Source organism: Rousettus aegyptiacus, unplaced genomic scaffold (assembly GCF_014176215.1).
Source record: "Rousettus aegyptiacus isolate mRouAeg1 unplaced genomic scaffold, mRouAeg1.p scaffold_m13_p_3, whole genome shotgun sequence".
In the NCBI taxonomy this organism is placed as follows: domain Eukaryota; kingdom Metazoa; phylum Chordata; class Mammalia; order Chiroptera; family Pteropodidae; genus Rousettus; species Rousettus aegyptiacus.
The window spans coordinates 96,735,648-96,754,841 of NW_023416306.1; the positions used below are offsets into that span (position 1 = coordinate 96,735,648).

The 19,194-nt window shown below is 34.9% G+C and overlaps 1 protein-coding gene across 2 annotated transcripts; it reads left to right on the forward strand.

Annotated features, from left to right (window-relative positions):
* The first annotated feature begins 397 nt into the window (after positions 1-397).
* PPP2R3C (protein phosphatase 2 regulatory subunit B''gamma) lies at positions 398-19,135 on the forward strand. 2 transcript variants are annotated; one of them, XM_016152080.2, is made up of 13 exons: positions 398-586; positions 4,210-4,337; positions 5,587-5,691; positions 6,232-6,344; positions 6,735-6,832; positions 7,694-7,764; positions 10,801-10,933; positions 12,126-12,181; positions 12,257-12,332; positions 13,109-13,245; positions 14,600-14,737; positions 17,365-17,424; positions 18,672-19,135. In XM_016152080.2, exons 1-13 carry the CDS (start codon positions 529-531, stop codon positions 18,858-18,860), a joined length of 1,362 nt encoding a protein of 453 aa, XP_016007566.1. In that variant the 5' UTR covers positions 398-528; the 3' UTR covers positions 18,861-19,135. The 2 variants fall into 2 exon arrangements, with proteins under 2 accessions (XP_016007566.1, XP_016007567.1); XM_016152081.2 differs by lacking the exon at positions 17,365-17,424.
* Positions 19,136-19,194: the final 59 nt, after the last annotated feature.

The window sequence follows — 19,194 nt, forward strand, 5'->3', positions numbered from 1 at the left end:
AGGCCTGGCAACGAGGAAAAGGCGATTTTGAAGCTTTAAGTGGCAGGTGGGGGCTGAGGCAGCTGCTAAAGGCATCTACTACATTTAGGGGAACCTTTAGCGCGTCCATATATCCTCCACGGACAATGAAAAGAAATGAGAAAGCGCTTCCTTTGAGCCGGAAATGCCAATGGACTCGTCAGTCACGTAATACGCATGCGCCAGAGGCCCAACATGTAAAACACGCACGGGCTTTGTTATTCTGCACCTTTAAAATTGGGCGTTGTGAAGGTGGGAAACTGCTTTAAGGAGGATCATTTTCTCTCTCTTTCACGTCTGCTTTCCCGCTGTTAGTGTGATCACTGCATTCTCCGCAGGGGCTACCGTAAGCGTTTCCGCCTCCTTAGCTGACTTCCGCCCATGCCCAAGATGGCGATTGCGTGGCTTGCCCAGCTTTCACGGGGCTGGGCGGTGTTTGACGTCTGAGCCGGTAGCGGGTGGAGCGGCTAGTAAATACCAAATGCTGGAGCTGCTGCGCGGGAGTCAGTTATGGACTGGAAAGAAGTTCTTCGTCGGCGGTTAGCGACGCCCAACACCGGACCAAACAGTGAGTTTGGGAGGGGCCGTCCCTAACAAAGATAGCCCGGCCCTTAACTCCTAGAGGTGGCGGGAGAATGGGAGGAGCAACAACTGGGAGTCGCTCTTGCAGCTTCTGTAAAACGTAACCTGACAAAGCATGCACAGTGGAGGTTTGAAAGAGGTTTGACCACACTTCCCTGGGAAAAGATTTGCGAGAGCGAGCAGGTCACTTATATGGTCTTGACCTAGACTTGTGAGGAATAATTGAGAAACCTGTCTCCAACTACCCTTCGATCCTACCAGATCCTACCAGAAGCTATAATCCATTGATCCTACTGCCTTTTTACTATCACACTTTTCGCTTCCCTCCTTACCCATTTTAGATTTTACGATCCATTTTTCCTTGTCCCCTTTCTCCCTCCTTCACACTTGTTAACCATCCTGGTTAAAACATCTTTCATATTTCACACTTGCACCCAGCGCAGCTGAAAGTGGCTGGAGAAAAATGGTACCACGGCTCAGTGTCTCACTTTTAATGTATGTATGTCCACTAACCTAAAGTAAGTGTTTTCAGTCATTCGTTTACACTTCTTTCGTATTTACCTGGACAGTCACTCTCCTACGATGAAAGGCAGTTCTCATCTCCCAAACCTCCATACCTTTATTATAACCTTACCTTCAGTTGATGAACTTTTATATATGCAATCAGAAAACCTCACTTGTTCCCATTTACCATTTCTATCAGCTCTTTTCCCCCCATAGGTGCCGCTACATGCTTCACTATTAAACTGTCCATGCTCCTATTTGAGAAAGTCCCTTTACTCTAACACTAGATGTGTTCCCTTCATTTATTCACCGACTTCACTCTAGCCTTATCTTCTCTCATGCATCATCAAATTTTCCTTTTCTACTGAATCATTTCCATCAACTCTAACATACTGTAATTATCTCCCATCTTAAAAAAAAATCATTTGATCTTATATCCTCTTCCAACTTTTGCTACATTTCTCTGCACCTGTTATTCGGAAACTTTTTTAAAAATGTACCTTTATTTGTGATTTCTCCTCCCTTCACTCTTAAATCCACTCTGTCACATCTGTTATGTGCCAAGAACTGTTCTAGGCCATAGCAGTAAACAAAACAGACAAAAATCCTTGTCCTTGTAGAACTTACACTTTAATGTTGAGAGAGATGATAAAATAAGAAGTAAATCATATAGGTTGTACCACTTTTATTTAAGGCTGTTTCCTTCATCAGTGTGCTAGATCCCATTCTTTGTGCTTGTTCCCATTTTTGCCTACTCAAGGATATACTGTAGTCATCCCCTCTCTCCTGCATCGTCAGTTTTTCTTTTTCAGTCATTCTCATTAGCATGTAAACCTGTTGGTATGTCTTCAATTTTAAAAAGATTTTCTTAACTTCCACTGCTAGCTATGCCTCTTTTCTCTGCTCAGCTTATATCTCCTTCTATACATGCTCTCTGCTCTCGGTTTCTGGGAGACATACTCTGTTTTCTTCCTTCCTCACCAGTCATCCCTTCTCAGTCTTTGCTCTTTCTTCCTTTTCTCCCCAACAACTTAACACTAGAGTGACATAGGTTTGGGATTTAGAAGTTAAACTACGAAATATGAAATGATAGAGGAAGAAGGAGTAATAAAAAAGAATTGGCCAGAAAATAGGAGAATCAACAGTATGGTCTCATAAAAGCCGAGAAAAGTTTAGAATCATCAACAGTATCAAATTTAACACAAATCAAGGATAGATGTGTCCATTAAACTAAGCAATAAGGTCATTGGTTGCTCTGGGAAGAACAGTTTCTGTAGAGTGGTAAGAGTAGAAGCAAAATTGTATAACGAGGGGATGAGAGGTAAGAAAGCAGGGATAGTATAGGCTTTCATTTGAAAAAGTGAATAAGAAAGAAAGGAGTTATATGTGGCAGTAGGTAGAAAGGAAGAAGGTTTTTTTGGGCAGGAGGGTGCAGTGGGAGAGACCTCAGTGTATTAGTGTAACTTAAAAGCCAGTAGAGATGAAGAAATTGAAGATACCGAATAGAGAAGGTGGGAGAGAGAAAGAATAGAATTGCAAAAGCTGAGATTAAGCACTCAGGAGAATGAAGGGTTAGCCTTGGGTGAGAAGAGAGATACCTCTTAAAACTGACAGGAAGAAATTAAGGTGCAGATTTATTTGATACCTCATGTCCTCCCACTCCACTTGGATGTTTATGGGTACCCATTCCCTGTAGACTCAGTTTTCGATGAACTGGGAGGGATTGTCATCTGTTGAGGGTGAACACGGGGAGGTTTGAGGAATGAAGTGACAGTTTTGAGTAGTCAGTCATCAAGAGAAAAAAGCAAGAGCACATCAAGGGCAAATAAAATATGTACTACTATTTTTGAGAAGCTGACATTCATAACCATGAAATTTGTGGGAATAACATTTTCCAGTTTTCTCCAATAGCATTAAGCCATAGTGAGCAAATTAGATTATAAGATCGGTCCAAAGTTTAAAAGCTCACATGGCTTAAGAGGATTTTAGGGGAAGAACTATAGGCATATTAGAAAGGAAGTAAGATTAGGAAGAAGTAAATAAACTTTTGAGATAATCATAGAATTGAAGATCTCAGTGAGGCTGAAGTACAGATATGATAGCAGTGAGGTTTTGAATAACCAAAGTTAGAAATTATGAGTATATATTAGAGTTTAAGATTTCAGAAGAGAAACAGATATGATCTGTGGTCTTGCTGTGAAACTGAGTGACACAGTAGAACAGTGGTCCCCAACCTTTTTGGCACCAAGGACTGGTGCTCCTTGAGAATCTAATGCCTGATAATCTGAGGTGGAGCCAAGACAGTGATGCTAGTGCTGGGGAGTGGCTGCAAATACAGATGAAACTTTGCTTGCTGGTCCGCTGCTCACCTCCTGCTCTGCAGCCCCTTTCCTAATAGACCGCTGACTGATACCGGTCTGCGGCCTGGGGATTGAAGACCCCTGCATTAGAGTAGAGGTGAAAGCCTTCAGAGTTGAGGTGTCATAATCATCCACATGGACGTTTATTCTCTCTTGATGATTGCAAGATACCAAGGTAAAGAATGTTGTACATCAGTCACCATGGTCCACGAACAAGTGTGGAGGAATGGCTAAATGAGACAGCCACCTGCCAGCAGGGTGTAGGGTAATAGCATCCTGATGTGTGAGCTTAAAATGGAAGAGTTTTGCGTTAGGTAGAGGAACACTGAGTAGGAGGCTGAAACTCTGTGGGGTCAAGGGCTGTGCCTACTTTCTCACCACTGCAGTCCCAGTATCTAGTACAGCAAGTGCACTGTACACAGTAGGTGCTTGGTATATATTTTCAATTGAATGAATTAGGAACATGCCAGAAGTCTATAAACGAGGCAGAGACTTGAGGAAGAGACAAGTATAGTGATTTAAAAAAATGTGGAGGGAGCAGCTTAGAGTGATTGAAGATGCAGGGGAGGCTGTTTTAATGGAAAATAGTGATTCTCGGTATTTCAAGGAAGTTCGTATAGATGTTCAGTGTCTAAGCACAACTGTGAAGGCCATTTTTGCACTGTTATTAGACTGTAGTAGGTAGATGACCTGAGAAAAGTATTGTTTGATTTTAAAAGTGCTTCCCTCCCCCCCTTTTTTCCAGGAAAAAAAAGTGAACAAGAGTTAAAAGATGAAGAAATGGATTTATTTACCAAATATTACTCAGAATGGAAAGGAGGTAGAAAAAACACAAATGAATTCTATAAGACCATTCCCCGGTTTTATTATAGGGTAAGTGGCATCTAAGTAAATGTCTTGCAGAGTTTATAAATAAAATGTAATTTTTTAAATGGGATAAGATTCATATATTGAGCCATAGATTTTTCTTCCTAATTTTTATTATGGATGTTAGTAATAGGTATTCTATTGGATTATGTTATCATACTTTTTATAAGACTTAGGTTTACTTAGCTGGTCACAATTTTTAACTTTTTTTATGTTATGAGGTATAAAATGTTTTGTTCAAGGCTGAACTGAAAAACAGATTGAGAGTGGAAAACTTGAAGAATAACACTCAATTATGTTTCCTATGCCAAAGTTATGAAGAAGTCTTTGAAGAGGGTGGTAGATTAAAACAGCTATTTATAGCTGAAATTGAAGGTTACGGAAAATAACAAGACCTATTTAGTATTATGTAAAATGTAATCACTATAGAAAAGTTAATTTTGGAATTTTAGCTGAATGGACCTTTGAGACGTTCTTTCCCTTGTTTCTTCTTCCTCTCCACTGCTTCACAGAAACCACCTGTCATCCACATGCGTAGTCCTCCCCCACCCCACCACCACCACTGATTAGTCGATTGACTAGCAACTGAAGCACAATCCTTGCCTCAGCTCAGCCTCACCTTGTAATGCTTCCTCCTTCTCCATTCCTTTTGATAGGAGGGATGGCATCTTGGTTCTTGGAAATGAGAAGTGAAAACCATAATCCCCGATTTGGACTACTGATTACTTATCTCTGTTTAATGGGGCATAGGTATAGAAAAGGAAGAAGAAATCCTCAAAGCAAATTATTTGAAGTGGAGTTAGAATGAGTCATCTTAAAGCCCTATTTATGGAATTCACCCCAATGGGCAGACCCTCTGCCTTGGAGGCCAATGTAATAGACACTGGCTTGACTATCTCCAAGAAGTAAGGTGATCCAGTCTCAAAACACGTACTTTGCTAAGACTATCAGTCATCAACTAGTCCTAAGGTTACAGTGGAAACAGTGCTCTAAGAATATAAAATGAAACTTGGGTTAGACCGCTAGCTTTATTTGGGCAGGCATCTGGCCTTGCTGATAATTGCATTGTCTGTGGATCTCTTTTTGTTAAATGAATTTTTCAAATGAATAATGACTTGAAGTTAAGCAAAATTGAGATACAAAAAGTAATTTGAGGCAGTGTAATACATAGTTATTTTATGAGGCCAAATACATTTTACATAATCCAATAGTCTAGAATTTAAGTGTAGAAATTAACTCCACAATGTATTTTTAGCTGCCAGCTGAAGATGAAGTCTTATTACAGAAATTAAGAGAAGAATCCAGAGCTGTCTTTCTGCAAAGGAAAAGCAGAGAACTGTTAGATAATGAAGAATTACAGGTAAAAATGGATGTTAGCCATTTCTTATTTATAAAAATTATGTCATATAGGATCTAGGGGTGCCTTAATGGAGTGGTAACTGCAGAGTGGGTGAAAGCACCAGCTCTAGAGAGAGGGTTTCCACCAGAATTAGCTGCAGAGCTTGCATGGGCCCATCTTCCATGGATAGTTTTTGTTTTTTTAAAGTCCCCAGGTGATTCAAATGTGAGGCTGAAGTTGAGAACCACTACTGTAGGGTCAGACTGCAGGGGTTCAAATCCTTGCCCTGCTCTGTGATGTTGGGCAATGGACTTAACATTTCTGTGCTTCAATTCTCATCTATAAAGTAAGGATAACAGTATCTACAGTATAACAGTATGGATTAAAGAGGTACTGTATGTCCATTTTTATTAGGTATTTAGTAATCAAAGGAAAATAGGAATGAGATTCATCTTAATATTAATTCTACTATCAGACTGTCATTTTAATGTAAACATTTCACTATGTTTTTAAGTTTTGTTCTGTTAACTATAATATCTCCGTTTCCGCAATTCTTCTAAGAACTTATGGTTTTTGCTGGACAAGCACCAGACACCACCTATGATTGGAGAGGAAGCAATGATTAATTATGAAAGTTTTTTGAAAGTTGGTGAAAAAGCTGGACCAAAGTGCAAGTAAGATTAATATATTTAACAAAGGAGTATGTTACATTAAGCATTTTAAATGCCTCAAATAAATGTTGATGAAAATTTAAGTCAATGGTATGACACTTTGAGTCACTAATGAAGTTTAATAAAATTAATCAAGAAAATTACATTGGTATGAAGTTGTTAAAATAAATAATATGGTCTATTTACAACACTGTAGGCCTTTATTCTTAAGACAATAGAATGCAGAGTTTATGACTTAATATTTTAAGTTTCGAACTATGGTTCTCACTTTGATTTTTTTTCACCACTTTGATTTTTAGTTGTTTGAATTTACACTGTTGTTTGCTACTTCATGTAGAAGTCATTTTTATGCTATGTTAGCAGATGATTTTAATCTTTATTTCCTTTCCTTAGGCAATTTTTCACAGCAAAAGTCTTTGCTAAACTCCTTCATACAGATTCTTATGGAAGAATTTCCATCATGCAGTTCTTTAATTATGTCATGAGAAAAGGTGATTTAATTTTCATTCTGTTTGAACTATCTGGGAATCAAGTAGGTTTTGTCTGTATTTTCATATTATCCTTTCCATATGAAACAACTCTTTTAGTAAGTTAAAATAGCATAATTTCTTGTCTTTTGACCAAGATTTGTTTTCTTGTTATGATTCTCTCTTGGAACTTACTAGAGCTGAAATTTTCTACCATAAATTTGGGTTCATTATTATAAAAGAAAAAGAAAAAAAAAAAACAGAAGAAAAACCATGTATCCTAAAGATATTAGCTAACTAGATATATCAAAAGCTAAACCAAGAGTTTTAATGTATGGCGATTTGTAATAATTTTAATTCATTGGTAGTTTTGTTTCACCAATAGAGTACAGGTTCAGTTGCCTGAGAAGACAGTTTCAAACTCACAATGGTAGCATCAGATTCAAGAAGTTTTTACCAAACAACTTGGAATTGTTATTATTCCTATAAGTTCCATAATGATCTGTGAAGTCCTGTGTGTACCATTTTTAATATTTGGTTGCAGAAATGAATCTCAGTAGAATAAAAGCAGCTTCATTGAAAGCATAATGTTAACACTCTCTGTCTCTGGTGGAGCACCAGTTTTAATAAGGGAAAAACAATATCCTCATGAGTATCAACTTTACTGTCATTTTAGGTATGGTAGAATTGTTGATATGTGCCATTAATTCTATGGTATTGAACAGTTTTGGGGTTAATGTTAAGTAGTATATGTGAGAATAAAAATGTTCATAGAGTTATTAGATTCACTTGTCCCTCTAATCTAGCTCTTTATCTCCTTTTGTTCATATATATGCTAAAGGATAGCTCTTAATAATTATATTTAATTTTCTTATTTGTTGTCAGTTTGGCTTCATCAAACAAGGATAGGACTCAGTTTATATGATGTTGCAGGACAGGGGTACCTTCGGGAATCCGTAAGTATTAACCTACTTTAATAACTATTACATCACTAGGTGTTGGGATTGCAGATGATTCTTATTTTTTTGTTTCTGCATTTTTGTTTGTTTTTACAAATAACATGAGGTGCTAAAAAACTTTTAAAATATATACTGACCACAAAAATTCCTTTTTAGATTTTCTCCAGCCTTTAAAAAAAGAGCTTTTTAAAAGAGAAAAGAAGAATGTACTGCTTTAATAGGATTAAAAATCATTGAAGAAACTGGAAAACTTTTGGTTATTTGCGAGTGTTATTAGTGTGTGACTGTTTGAAAATGTAAAGGCCAGAAATTTTTCCTCTTTTAGGAAAAATGTGAGAAAAATAATGTGACCGTTTAGGTTGTAATGTCAGTTATCAAGAGGCTGTTTGATTTCTCATTTGGTATTAACGTAGTTAGGCCAGTTTATCCATAGAGAATCATAGCCTCATGATCTAAATGGCTATGCTTTGTGGAAGGGTGGCTATTTAAATTATATGGACATGCTTCTTTTCATCTCAGACATTTTTCCCAAATTTGGAGTCCTTTTTAGGTTTATCAGAAAAGGGGGAAGGGAGTTAGGCATAAATATGAACCAGGTTAATTAATTGCTTACATAAATATTCAAATACAAGATTTAGTATATATGTTGCCGAAGTGAACACTCAAATATAAGATTTAAAGACAAATACCCTGTTATAGTTTGTTTCCTGTTATAATTTGTTGCAGTCTGTAGATAGAATCTGTTATCTCACACTGAACATTTATACCTAAAAACCTTTCTGTAAACACAGTACAATTCTTGAATTTTAAGGTTCAGATCAACTTGACAATAAAAGGTTCTTGCTTCTATCTATCTCTCTCTAACAAGGAAGACATATTAGCCACCTGTTGATAGTTACTCAGGTCAGAATTGGAGTACTTCTATAGCTATGAGAATTCTCATCGGCAGTTAGTTGGTTTACAAAGTACTTCCCTTTTCTTGCCTATTGGCATGAATGGAAACAAAACGTGAAAAAAGTGAGAAGGGAAGAGAGAGAAAAGCAATAGTATGTCTCTAGTTGTGTTTAAAAGGGAGTAATTTTCAGGATACAAAAGCAATGTTCAAAAATCCGTAGCATTCCTATACTAATGAATCGGCAGAAAAAGGTGAAAAAATTACATTTGCAATGGCAACAGAAAGAATAAAATATCTGGGAATCAACCTAACAAAACATGAGAAGGACCTATATAATGAAAACTATAAGACTGTTAAAAGAAATTGAAGAAGATACAAAGAAATGAAAAGATGTTCTGTGTTCTTGGATTAGAAGAATCAACAGAGTTAAAAAGACCTTATTTCCTACAGCATTATACAGATTTAATACCATTGGCAGTTTTTAAAGAAATAGAACAAAAAAATCATCAGACTTGTATGGAAGCACAAAAGACCCTGAATTGCCAAAGCCATCTTGAGAAAAGTGAAAGGCTAGAGGCATCACTCTGCCCAACTTCAGATTATACTACAAGACGACAATAATCAAAATGGCATGGTATTGTCAGAAAAACACACACACAGACCAGTAAAACTGCAGAAGTAAACAAACCCCTATTTATATGGGCAAATAATTTTCGACAAAGGAGCCATAAACGTACAGTGGAGAAAGGAAAGCCTTTTCAAAAACTGGTGCTGGGAACTGAAAAGCCATCTGCAAAAGAATGAAACTAGACTGTTGTCTGTCACTACACACCAAAATTAACTAAAAATGGATCAAGGAGCTGAATTAGTAATTTTTTCATAGTGCCTCTGGGCCAAAACGGATATGTAACAGTTCCATTTATTAACTAATTCTAAACAATTTAATGCAAGTATTCATGAAGCTTACCTTATTAGCCATTTGAAAAAATAATACATATACATTTAAAGATCTTTTTACTTCTTTCTTAAATAACAATTACTAATGGAGTGTGTGTGCCCAGAATTCACTGTGTAGCTGCTCACCTGAGAATTAGATTGGACAGTCATCCTCTGTTCCTATTTTGTATGGATTTTTGTGTGGTCCTTGGTTTGTTACGGCAACCACTAAGAACCTAGCTTTGCTAAGACTGATGTCATCAAAAAGAATATATATTTCAAACTAACGTTAAAAATGTAAACTGTCTTGAACTCAATATAGCTTATGCAGTGTCTGACAGATGTTGTAATGTTTCCCTCAAAAATTTAAGATACCCTGCAGTACCCCTCTGAGTTTAGCACTCCTAGGGCACAATTTGGGAATTGTTGATAGACCCTTCACAGCAATGGTGGGAGTGTAAAATGGATGTGGCCTTTATGGGGAGGTGAGTAGTTTGCTGATGTCTGTCAAAATTATAAATGTGTATATGCTTTGACCTAGGAGTTTCACTTAATGGAAATTATATCCAATATTTTTCCATATCTATGAATGAAAAATTTGCTTAGCCCCTATAGTATTGTTTTTCGTGTTGCAAAAGAGTAGAAACAACCTAAATATCCATCAGTTGAAGACTAAGTAGATTATGGTACATCTGAAATAATATATATTTTTTTAAGTAGAAGCTTTTTGAGAGCCAGTATAGAATGACTGCAAGTATAGTGTTAAGCGATAAAAGAAGCGATACGGAAGAATTAGCGTGGTATGCTGCTATATCCTGTGTAAAAGAGGAAAGGAAATATACATGTAGTGGCTTGTATGTTTATCAGTTACCTTTGGAAAGGTACATCAGAAACTGATAATTTAGGTTACCTCTGTGGAGAGGAAGTAGGTGAGAGGGAGACTTTTCAATGAATACTTTTTTGTTCCTTTTGAATCTAGAACTATGTAGAATGTATTACCTATTCAAAATGATGTTAAAATTTAAATACGAAGTAGAAATTAATATAAAATAGTTTTACCACTATGCTAGTTATGAATTTATTTTATCATTAATATACTATTAATGCTGAATAATTTTTAGGACAAATTATATTCCAGTATCCATGAAAAAACAAGATCAGCCATTTAACACTTTAAAATTTTATTTTGTTTTTTTTTTCAGGATTTAGAAAACTACATATTGGAACTTATCCCTACTTTGCCACAATTAGATGGGCTGGAAAAATCTTTTTACTCCTTTTATGTTTGTACAGCAGTTAGGAAATTCTTCTTCTTTTTAGACCCTCTAAGAACAGGTAAAAAAGAAAATCTTATTTAACTTAGATATTATGAGGATATTATTACTTTTAAATCTCAATAACTAGAGAAAAGTCTTGAAATGTCATTTTTTATTTTTGTAACATGTTATTGCCATTAATATATAAAGATCTTTTATGATTTACTTGCATCAGCCATAACCAGCTGTGTAACAGTGGGCATGTCCCCTAACTTGTTACAGTTTCTTCATCTCTAAAATGAAGTATGACCTCAGGAATCTCTGGCTCTTTCCCGTTCTGAGAAGCTAGTTATTTTGCTATCCCCAATATGTAATATATTAGAGAATTGTTCTTTTTGATGAAAAATATGAATTGGGAGATAGCAGAACTATTTAGCCATGATGTGTTTTTTTCTCAAGTACTCTATATGAGGATCAGATGAGTAAATGTGGCCTCATTAACAGTAGTACATTTTATCAACTGTTCTAACCTGTGAGACTTTAATACATGTAACTGGGGCAGAGAATGGGAAAGAAGGCCTAGATCAAAATCCTTGGTTCTCCTAGCCTTGAAAATCCAGCTATGCGTCTATCACAGTACACGGTGGTTGACAATCCTTTTTAAGCACCTCTATTGTAGACATACACACGTTTTCCCTTCAAAATTTACAAAATAAAAATTTTGACTATCTTATGTACTAGCTAAGCATTATAAATTAATCTTTCATTTTCTTCTCATAACTCCATAAGGAAAATATTACCATTATCCATATTTAATGTATGAGTCAACTGAGACTTAGATTACGTATCATCTAGAAGTGTCATTTAAGTTCCCAACTATCTGTTCTTAACCATGTCTCTATATTGCTTCCTGTTCCAGAACGTACCAAAGGAAAATGGAGTCTCCTTTTTTGATTACTAGCACTATCATATCTATATCCACAAAATACTCAACAACTTTTTGGGGAATCTGGTATCAGTGTAATTATGGAAAGAATTTACCGATTGGGCTTAAATAGTTGGGGGTATACAGGTAGACCTAAGAGGTAGAGATTTTCATAAACATTCCCTGCACGTTTCCCTTTTCAAAGCAATATATAATAGACTTTGGAGCATAAGAGTTAGGAAGCTTTAAAATATCAATTGTGTGATTGTTTTTCTTAAAATACCTTTATAAAATTGAGTTGCTCTTGTTTTTAGAATACAATTAATTATATTTCTGTTCTTTACAGGGAAGATAAAAATTCAAGATATTTTAGCATGCAGCTTCCTAGATGATTTATTGGAGGTAAATATGTTTTTTAACTACTTTTATATCACTTGACAGTTGCTACCTTCTAATTATGTCTGTGTGTGCATTTAGTTAAGGGATGAGGAACTGTCCAAGGAGAGTCAAGAAACAAACTGGTTTTCTGCTCCTTCTGCCCTAAGGGTATATGGTATGTTCCCATTATAATGCTAAAATTTGAATTATCCATTCCTTGAGTTAATTAGTGTTCAAAGGACATTATATATAGGCTAATTTACTATAAGATTAAAGTATTCTAATTATCTTTAAGAGCTGGTATTCAGGATGACTAAACTTTACTTATTTTTACATACCAATGTTTTAAATTTTTGTAACTCTTCAGTTACTATACTTTCTGACTCTTTGATAGAACAGAATGTAATTTGATTCTTCCTTGTTGACCCAGAAGTATGATTATGAACATCAACTATAGTCTTGCATTGTGATGAAATACTGCTCTTAGGGTCCACAGAGGAAGGTGTTCTAGAGCCTGGTTTGCTCTTTTAAATTTCATTAGTCTAATACATTATTTTATTGGGGATCTTGACTCATTTTGGCATCTTTGACTTCTACTTTCAAGTGCTAGCATTTCAGTGCTTTTTGTTAACTTGTACTGCCATCTAATTTAGAATCCTAGGAAAGTTCTAAAAGGTTGCAAACTGAAAGCAAATAATGATGTTAGGGAAATAGCCCAAAAGCCATGGCCTTCATGATGGGTTTTCTTGGACTGGTTCTGGCTTGACAGTTGTTCTCATATAGATTGCATGAATAGCTGATATTAGGGGCACTACCATTACTATAACATAATTAGTTTAAAAATCAAAATATTAACCAATAAAAAGAACTTTTAGTTAAGATATATTCTTTTGTCTTTTAATTAGGATTTTATCTGGTCATAAGTGTCTTTTTATCATCTTTCTTCCCAAGGCCAGTATTTGAATCTTGATAAGGATCACAATGGCATGCTCAGTAAAGAAGAACTCTCCCGCTATGGAACAGCAACCATGACCAATGTCTTCTTAGACCGTGTTTTCCAGGAGTGTCTTACTTATGATGGAGAAATGGTAATAGTTTAAATCTAATAAGCTTTAAGAATTTAGGTTCCCACAATTTCCAAAAGCCTTTTTCTTCATGTGATACAGCATAATCTTTATATCAGTGTGTAACAGTATCTTAATGTATGAACTGATCAAATTATTTGAGATTTGGAGCCTATGATCTTAAGGTAAATTTGCTTGACAGCATTACTTCCCTTATGGACTTAGGGCAAATAGAAAATTTAATATTTTGTTCATCATTGTCAGCATACCTATTGTAAAGGATTGTGGACTAAAAGTAAGAACTGAAAAATTGGCAAATCCTATTAACTACTATTTTCATATAGTCAGTGGATGGTTCGTCCATTAAATTATTAGGTCAGATAGAGTACCACATATGCTATGATTTAAATCTAGAAATCAGGTTATATTACTCTCTATAAGTGGCTATATTAGTAGCTAAAGATTGACTAACATGGACCTGTCCTTTTATCGCAAAGTACTTGAGAAGAAAATTCTAAACAGTATTTTTAAATTATCATTCTTGCTATTAAAAACGTGTTAAGGATCTGATAAATTTTCCAAATAATGATGCTTAAGAAATGTTCATATTGTTAGAAGAAAATCAGCGTTCTAGGTTTTATCATTTAGCTTTGATAGTTTTCTAAATTACACCATTGTTAACCAAATGAAAAGGAAAAGGGAAAAAAGGTGCAGAAGCATTCAGGAGTCCCACAGCTGACTACTATAGACAGTGAGCTTATATTGACTTCTGGAGAATAAAGAAAATCGGAAGCTACACCTATCCCTGGAGTTAGACCATGATGAAGCCACATCTCTCAAGCTGTTTGTGCTATAATTTATGCAGAAAGGAATTCTTAATCTTAGACTTAAAAAATCTTTCCAAAAATATAAACTCTTCTTCTAAGTGACTCTCCCAAGTATTTTACTTCTTTTCACTATGCAAAAAAAGTAATCTGTGACTAGATTTAAAACTTTAAACATTTCCAAACAGCTATTTAAATATATTGTTCTTTTCATTCCAGATAAACATTTTTTTCAAAATGACCACACTGAAATGAAGATGTAAATTTAGTGGCAATATATGATCGCTTAGTCACTGTCCTGTCCATTTTAAAAGCATAGTAAAAGAAAATTATGGTTTAATACAGCAAATTTCGCACATAAGAAAATGAACTGTGCCCCGAACACTCCTGTACAGATTAACTGCTACATAGAATTCCTAGCAACCAACATTAAGTATACAAATGGATTTCTCATTTCATATTAAAAATAACTTGACTGCAAAATAGCTTCATCAGATACTCACTTGAAAAGTTAATTCCAATAAGGCCTGTAAAGAACATTTTCTTTTCTATAGGACTATAAGACCTACCTGGATTTTGTTCTTGCATTAGAAAACCGAAAAGAACCTGCAGCTCTGCAATATATTTTCAAATTGCTTGATATTGAAAACAAAGGATACCTGAATGTCTTTTCCCTTAATTATTTCTTTCGGGTAAGTCTCATTGTGTAAATGAGTCATTGTTCCTTAAGATATGGTATACCATTTGGTCTAAACTACCTACTCAGTGATAATTTTACCTAACTCGTGATATCTAAATTCAACAAAAGGATTTACATAACAGATTTCAGAAGGAAATCCAGTGTGTTTTTAATTTTGTTTGTCTTATTTTTTAAAAATATAAATGGGCTAAATCAATGCTGATTTGATTAGATATTGAATACTAAAAAAATGTGTAAATATATGTCAGGGGCTATACTAGCCAATGGAGATAAAAACATCTATGAGAAATCCTGTGCTCTTTGTGATCAAACACTAGTGTGTACAATCACAAAGCATTAAATAAACAGTTCAGAAAAGGTAGCTCCTTTGCACAAGTTTGTAGACTTCAGTAATTGTAAATTCTTTTAATTGCTATGCTGTAAAAATTAAGTATAAATAACTTAAAAACTGGCTGGAAGTGTGTGTTGCATTTTAGTGTGAAACAGATTGCTGAAGTACTTAATTTGTGTCTTAGTTGGTCTCAGAGAATAACATGAGCTCTGTAGTGGAATTTTATTATATCTTATCTGATAAGTATACAGATGCAGTGGGTATAAAAGCCCCTTTAAGACCAATCATTCTTCAGTTTGAATAATGACTTTTCTACTTAATGGAGTAGTTTTGTACAGTAGTTTTCCATTCCATCATCACATTTCTATAGCTAGCTTTTAGTAGTCTGTGTCATTTTTATATTGTTAAGATCAATAGTAGGAAGAAATATTTCTAACAACAAAAATTACATTTTCACATCTTTGTCATAAACCACTTTTCCCAAGAGGCTTTTTCTTTTCCATTTCAAACTTTTTTGGTACTTGTAACTTAATCTAGTTTCTGAGTTTCATAGTACATATTTCATAACTTCATGTTAAATTCCTTAAAAAGCTTTCCAGTATGATCATCTAGGTAATAATGACTGCAAATATTAAGATAAATTACAATCCCAGTATTCAGCTGCATTTTTAAAAAACTGGGCTTAAATCAGTGGCTAACCTGAAAAGATAATACCAACCCATTATAGGGATACCCCCACTTTAGGCAGACCTCTTAAATGAAAATTGTTTTAGGGAAACAGAGTAACCATATCTTTTGGTAATTAAACGTCCAACCTCTTTTCATAAAGATTTTTTTATAGTATCTTCTACTGTGTTAAATTTTATTTATTAAATACATTGAAAATATTTTGTACATGCATTTATCAAAGTTTATTTAGGCTTGGTTGTATTGGCTAAGGAAAAAAGTTACTGGTGCTGAACCCTGTGGTCCTGGGCTCTTCATAGAACCTCTGTACATCCATATCCCAGTGATAAGAGCTGGGCCTGGGTGGTACACTCTGGCCACATAAAGAGTTGGCACTTAGAACATATTTAGTTGACTATTGACCAAGAATTTTAAGCTTCATTTTTTTCCAGCAAATGACTGTCACCCAAAATTTTATTTGTCCAACTGGATCACAGTACAGTTGGACCCTTGAACAACACAGGTTTGAATTGTGTGGATCCACTTACATGCAGAATTTTTGCAGTAAATATATTGGAAAAGTTTGGGGAGATTTCCTTACTACCGTGAAGCAGTCGTATCTGTTATGGTAGCCACCATAAAACAATCATTGCTAATGCTTCATTATCAATGTGAATCATTATACCTAAAAATATGAATTTTTCACACTGTATTTTCATTTTTTGTGTTTAGTGTTGGTGATACACATATAAATAACATCCACAGTGTTTTGTATCATATAAAACAATGTTGATGCAGGCACTAACAGACAATTCATCTTATAAACAGATGACAAACCTGCATCGGTATAGTACAATATATTTTCTCTTGTGATTTTAACATTTTTTTCTCTAGCTTATTCTACAGTATATAATACACATAACACAAAGTATGTTAATCAGCTGTTTGTTATTGGTAAATCTTCTGGTCAACAGTAGGCTGTAAGTAGTTAAGTTTGGGGAGAGTCAAAAGTTGGATTTTCAACTGCATCGGAGGTTGGTGTCTTTAACCCCTGAGTGTTCAAGAGTCAACTGTATTTTCTTCCGTACTTTGTTGAAGTTTAAAAAGAGGAATTCAGGGCGAATTTACCTCCATTTTTTTCTGTCAAGTAGAAGGCATAGTATAGGGTAGGAGGGGAGGTGGTGGATTGGGTGTCTTAAAGAATGGTGAAGTTTGTATAAACATTGTTCCTGGAAAATGGGAGGAGGTCATTTGCTGGCTCACATTAAAGGGCCATCTGATTGGCTGTTCTTGAGTTGAAAAAAGAAGGCTCATCTAAGGTTGGAGACCATTTTTATGTAGTAGCAGTAATCTGTGTATAGTCTTGTATACTTTCTTTCTGAAGCTCTCAATAGCTAACGTGTAGGTCTAGAAAGGTTGATAGTTACACTGATCCAGTGTTTAGGTTTTTCTGAGTAGGTATGAAGCAAGGTCAAGGAAGTTGAGAATATTATTAGTAAGACTGGTGAAATGATGCTTGTGACCTGATAGAAAAGGAAGTGGAATTATAAAGGGGCCGTGGGACAGGGCTGGAGGGAGACTTGTATATTTTTTATTTACAAATTTATTTCTACTAAATGCAGGCTATACAGGAACTAATGAAAATCCATGGACAAGATCCTGTTTCATTTCAAGATGTCAAGGTTAACTTTTTCCTTTAATTTACATGGTACCAGATAACCATTTGCAGTTAATGAAATTTTATATGAAAGCAACTTATGAACTATAAAGTACTGAACCAAATCAAGGATTAGAAACTTAGACCGCAGTTGGACTAATGATTTTTCTAATTTGATTTCAGCATTGTCATCCTTGTGTTCTAACTGAAAGCATTCATTCTTTTGAAAATTAAAAGAATCAATATAGCATACATCCTTTGGCAATCTGTTCCACTATAAACTGAATTTTTAAATTGGGAACTATTTAGGTTGGGGCCTTTTTTTTAGTCTCCTACTTTTGGAACACATGCTGCTACTTAGCATTTTAATAGAGACTTTCACCAGCTGTGAAAAATACTGAGTATCCAGTACTGTCAGGTTCAAGTTGAGTAATGTAATAAAATAACCCAATTTTAACCAAATATAAGATAAATGGCTATTTTAGTTTAATATAAATGATGCAAATTTTAAACTACACAACAGGCAACTTGTTAATTTTAAATTGCCACAAATATAGAAAAGGAAGTTTCACAAACATATAAAAAGTTCATAAATTTCATTTACCTGAATTGTTCTAATCTTTTAAAATGTAATTTGCCTCCTTAAATGCTACTACTTTCAGTAATTTTAGTACAAAAAGATTAGAAAACATGTACTGATTCCTCATAAGCATTCATATAGTACACTTCACGATATAGAAGAGGTTCTCCCATCTATTCCAGTAAATTTTAGCATAATTTAGTGTCATTCTGGATGACTAATTCTTTAATACCAAAGAATTAGTATGGTCCAAAGGTTGACGTCAATATTGGAAGTGAAGTTCTGTTGTAATCTTGGCTCTGAAGCATTTAAGTTTTTACTTTGAACCAAGTTTGCACTTAAATTAAATCAAGGCTTTGCTTTACCACCACCATCAGAAAAGTGTAAGTCGTTAACATTACATATAACACTACTAGTTTAGCTATTAATTAGGTATGTAGCTTGAATTAAATTCCGAGCCTCCGTTTCTTCTTCTCTGAGGGATAATTATCACATCCCTAATGAATCTTCCAATAAAATTCTGTGATTGTACACAGAGAAAAGGAGACTGCCTATCTGTTGAATGGCAAAGAAAAAACTGGAACAAAAAATTTTACATAAGTTCTAGTGCCAGCCCTGAATTTTAGGTTGCTGTGTTAAAGAAATTAAGTGAATTCGAAATCTGTTTCATTGGATTTTTTTTTCTCTTGCAGGATGAAATCTTTGACATGGTAAAACCAAAAGATCCTTTGAAAATCTCTCTTCAGGATTTAATCAACAGTAATCAGGGAGACACAGTCACCACCATTCTAATTGATCTGAATGGCTTTTGGACTTATGAGAACAGAGAAGCCCTTGTTGCAAATGACAATGAAAACTCTGCAGAGCTTGATGATACATGATCTCTCAAAGACTAGACTGTATTCATTAAGATAAGCTTGAATGCTGCATGTAAAACCTTTGAGGCAGAATCCTTAGAAATGGTCTAAATAAAACACTTCATATGCCTGTAGAACACAGCAAATGTCCTCGTTATCGGAATTAATCATTCAGAAGCAATAGGACCAAATTGGTAAATTTGATTCTACTTAGCTCAAATATGGCAAATGTGATTTGGTCAAAGTAGGAGACCACTTTAAATGTGTAATCTTTAGAAATAAAGGACGTTTTCATGGAATATTTCTGAAATTAGTCATTAGGAATTTGAATATTTGAAGGAATTATAATGTCATTTAA

Coding starts and splice junctions, on each gene's coding strand:
- PPP2R3C (XM_016152080.2), top strand. CDS start 529: ATGGACTGGAAAGAAGTTCTTCGTCGGCGGTTAGCGACGCCCAACACC. Junction 7,765..10,800: donor AGGGGTACCTTCGGGAATCC/GTAAGTATTAAC, acceptor TTTTTTTTTCAG/GATTTAGAAAACTACATATT. Junction 17,425..18,671: donor TTTCATTTCAAGATGTCAAG/GTTAACTTTTTC, acceptor TTTCTCTTGCAG/GATGAAATCTTTGACATGGT.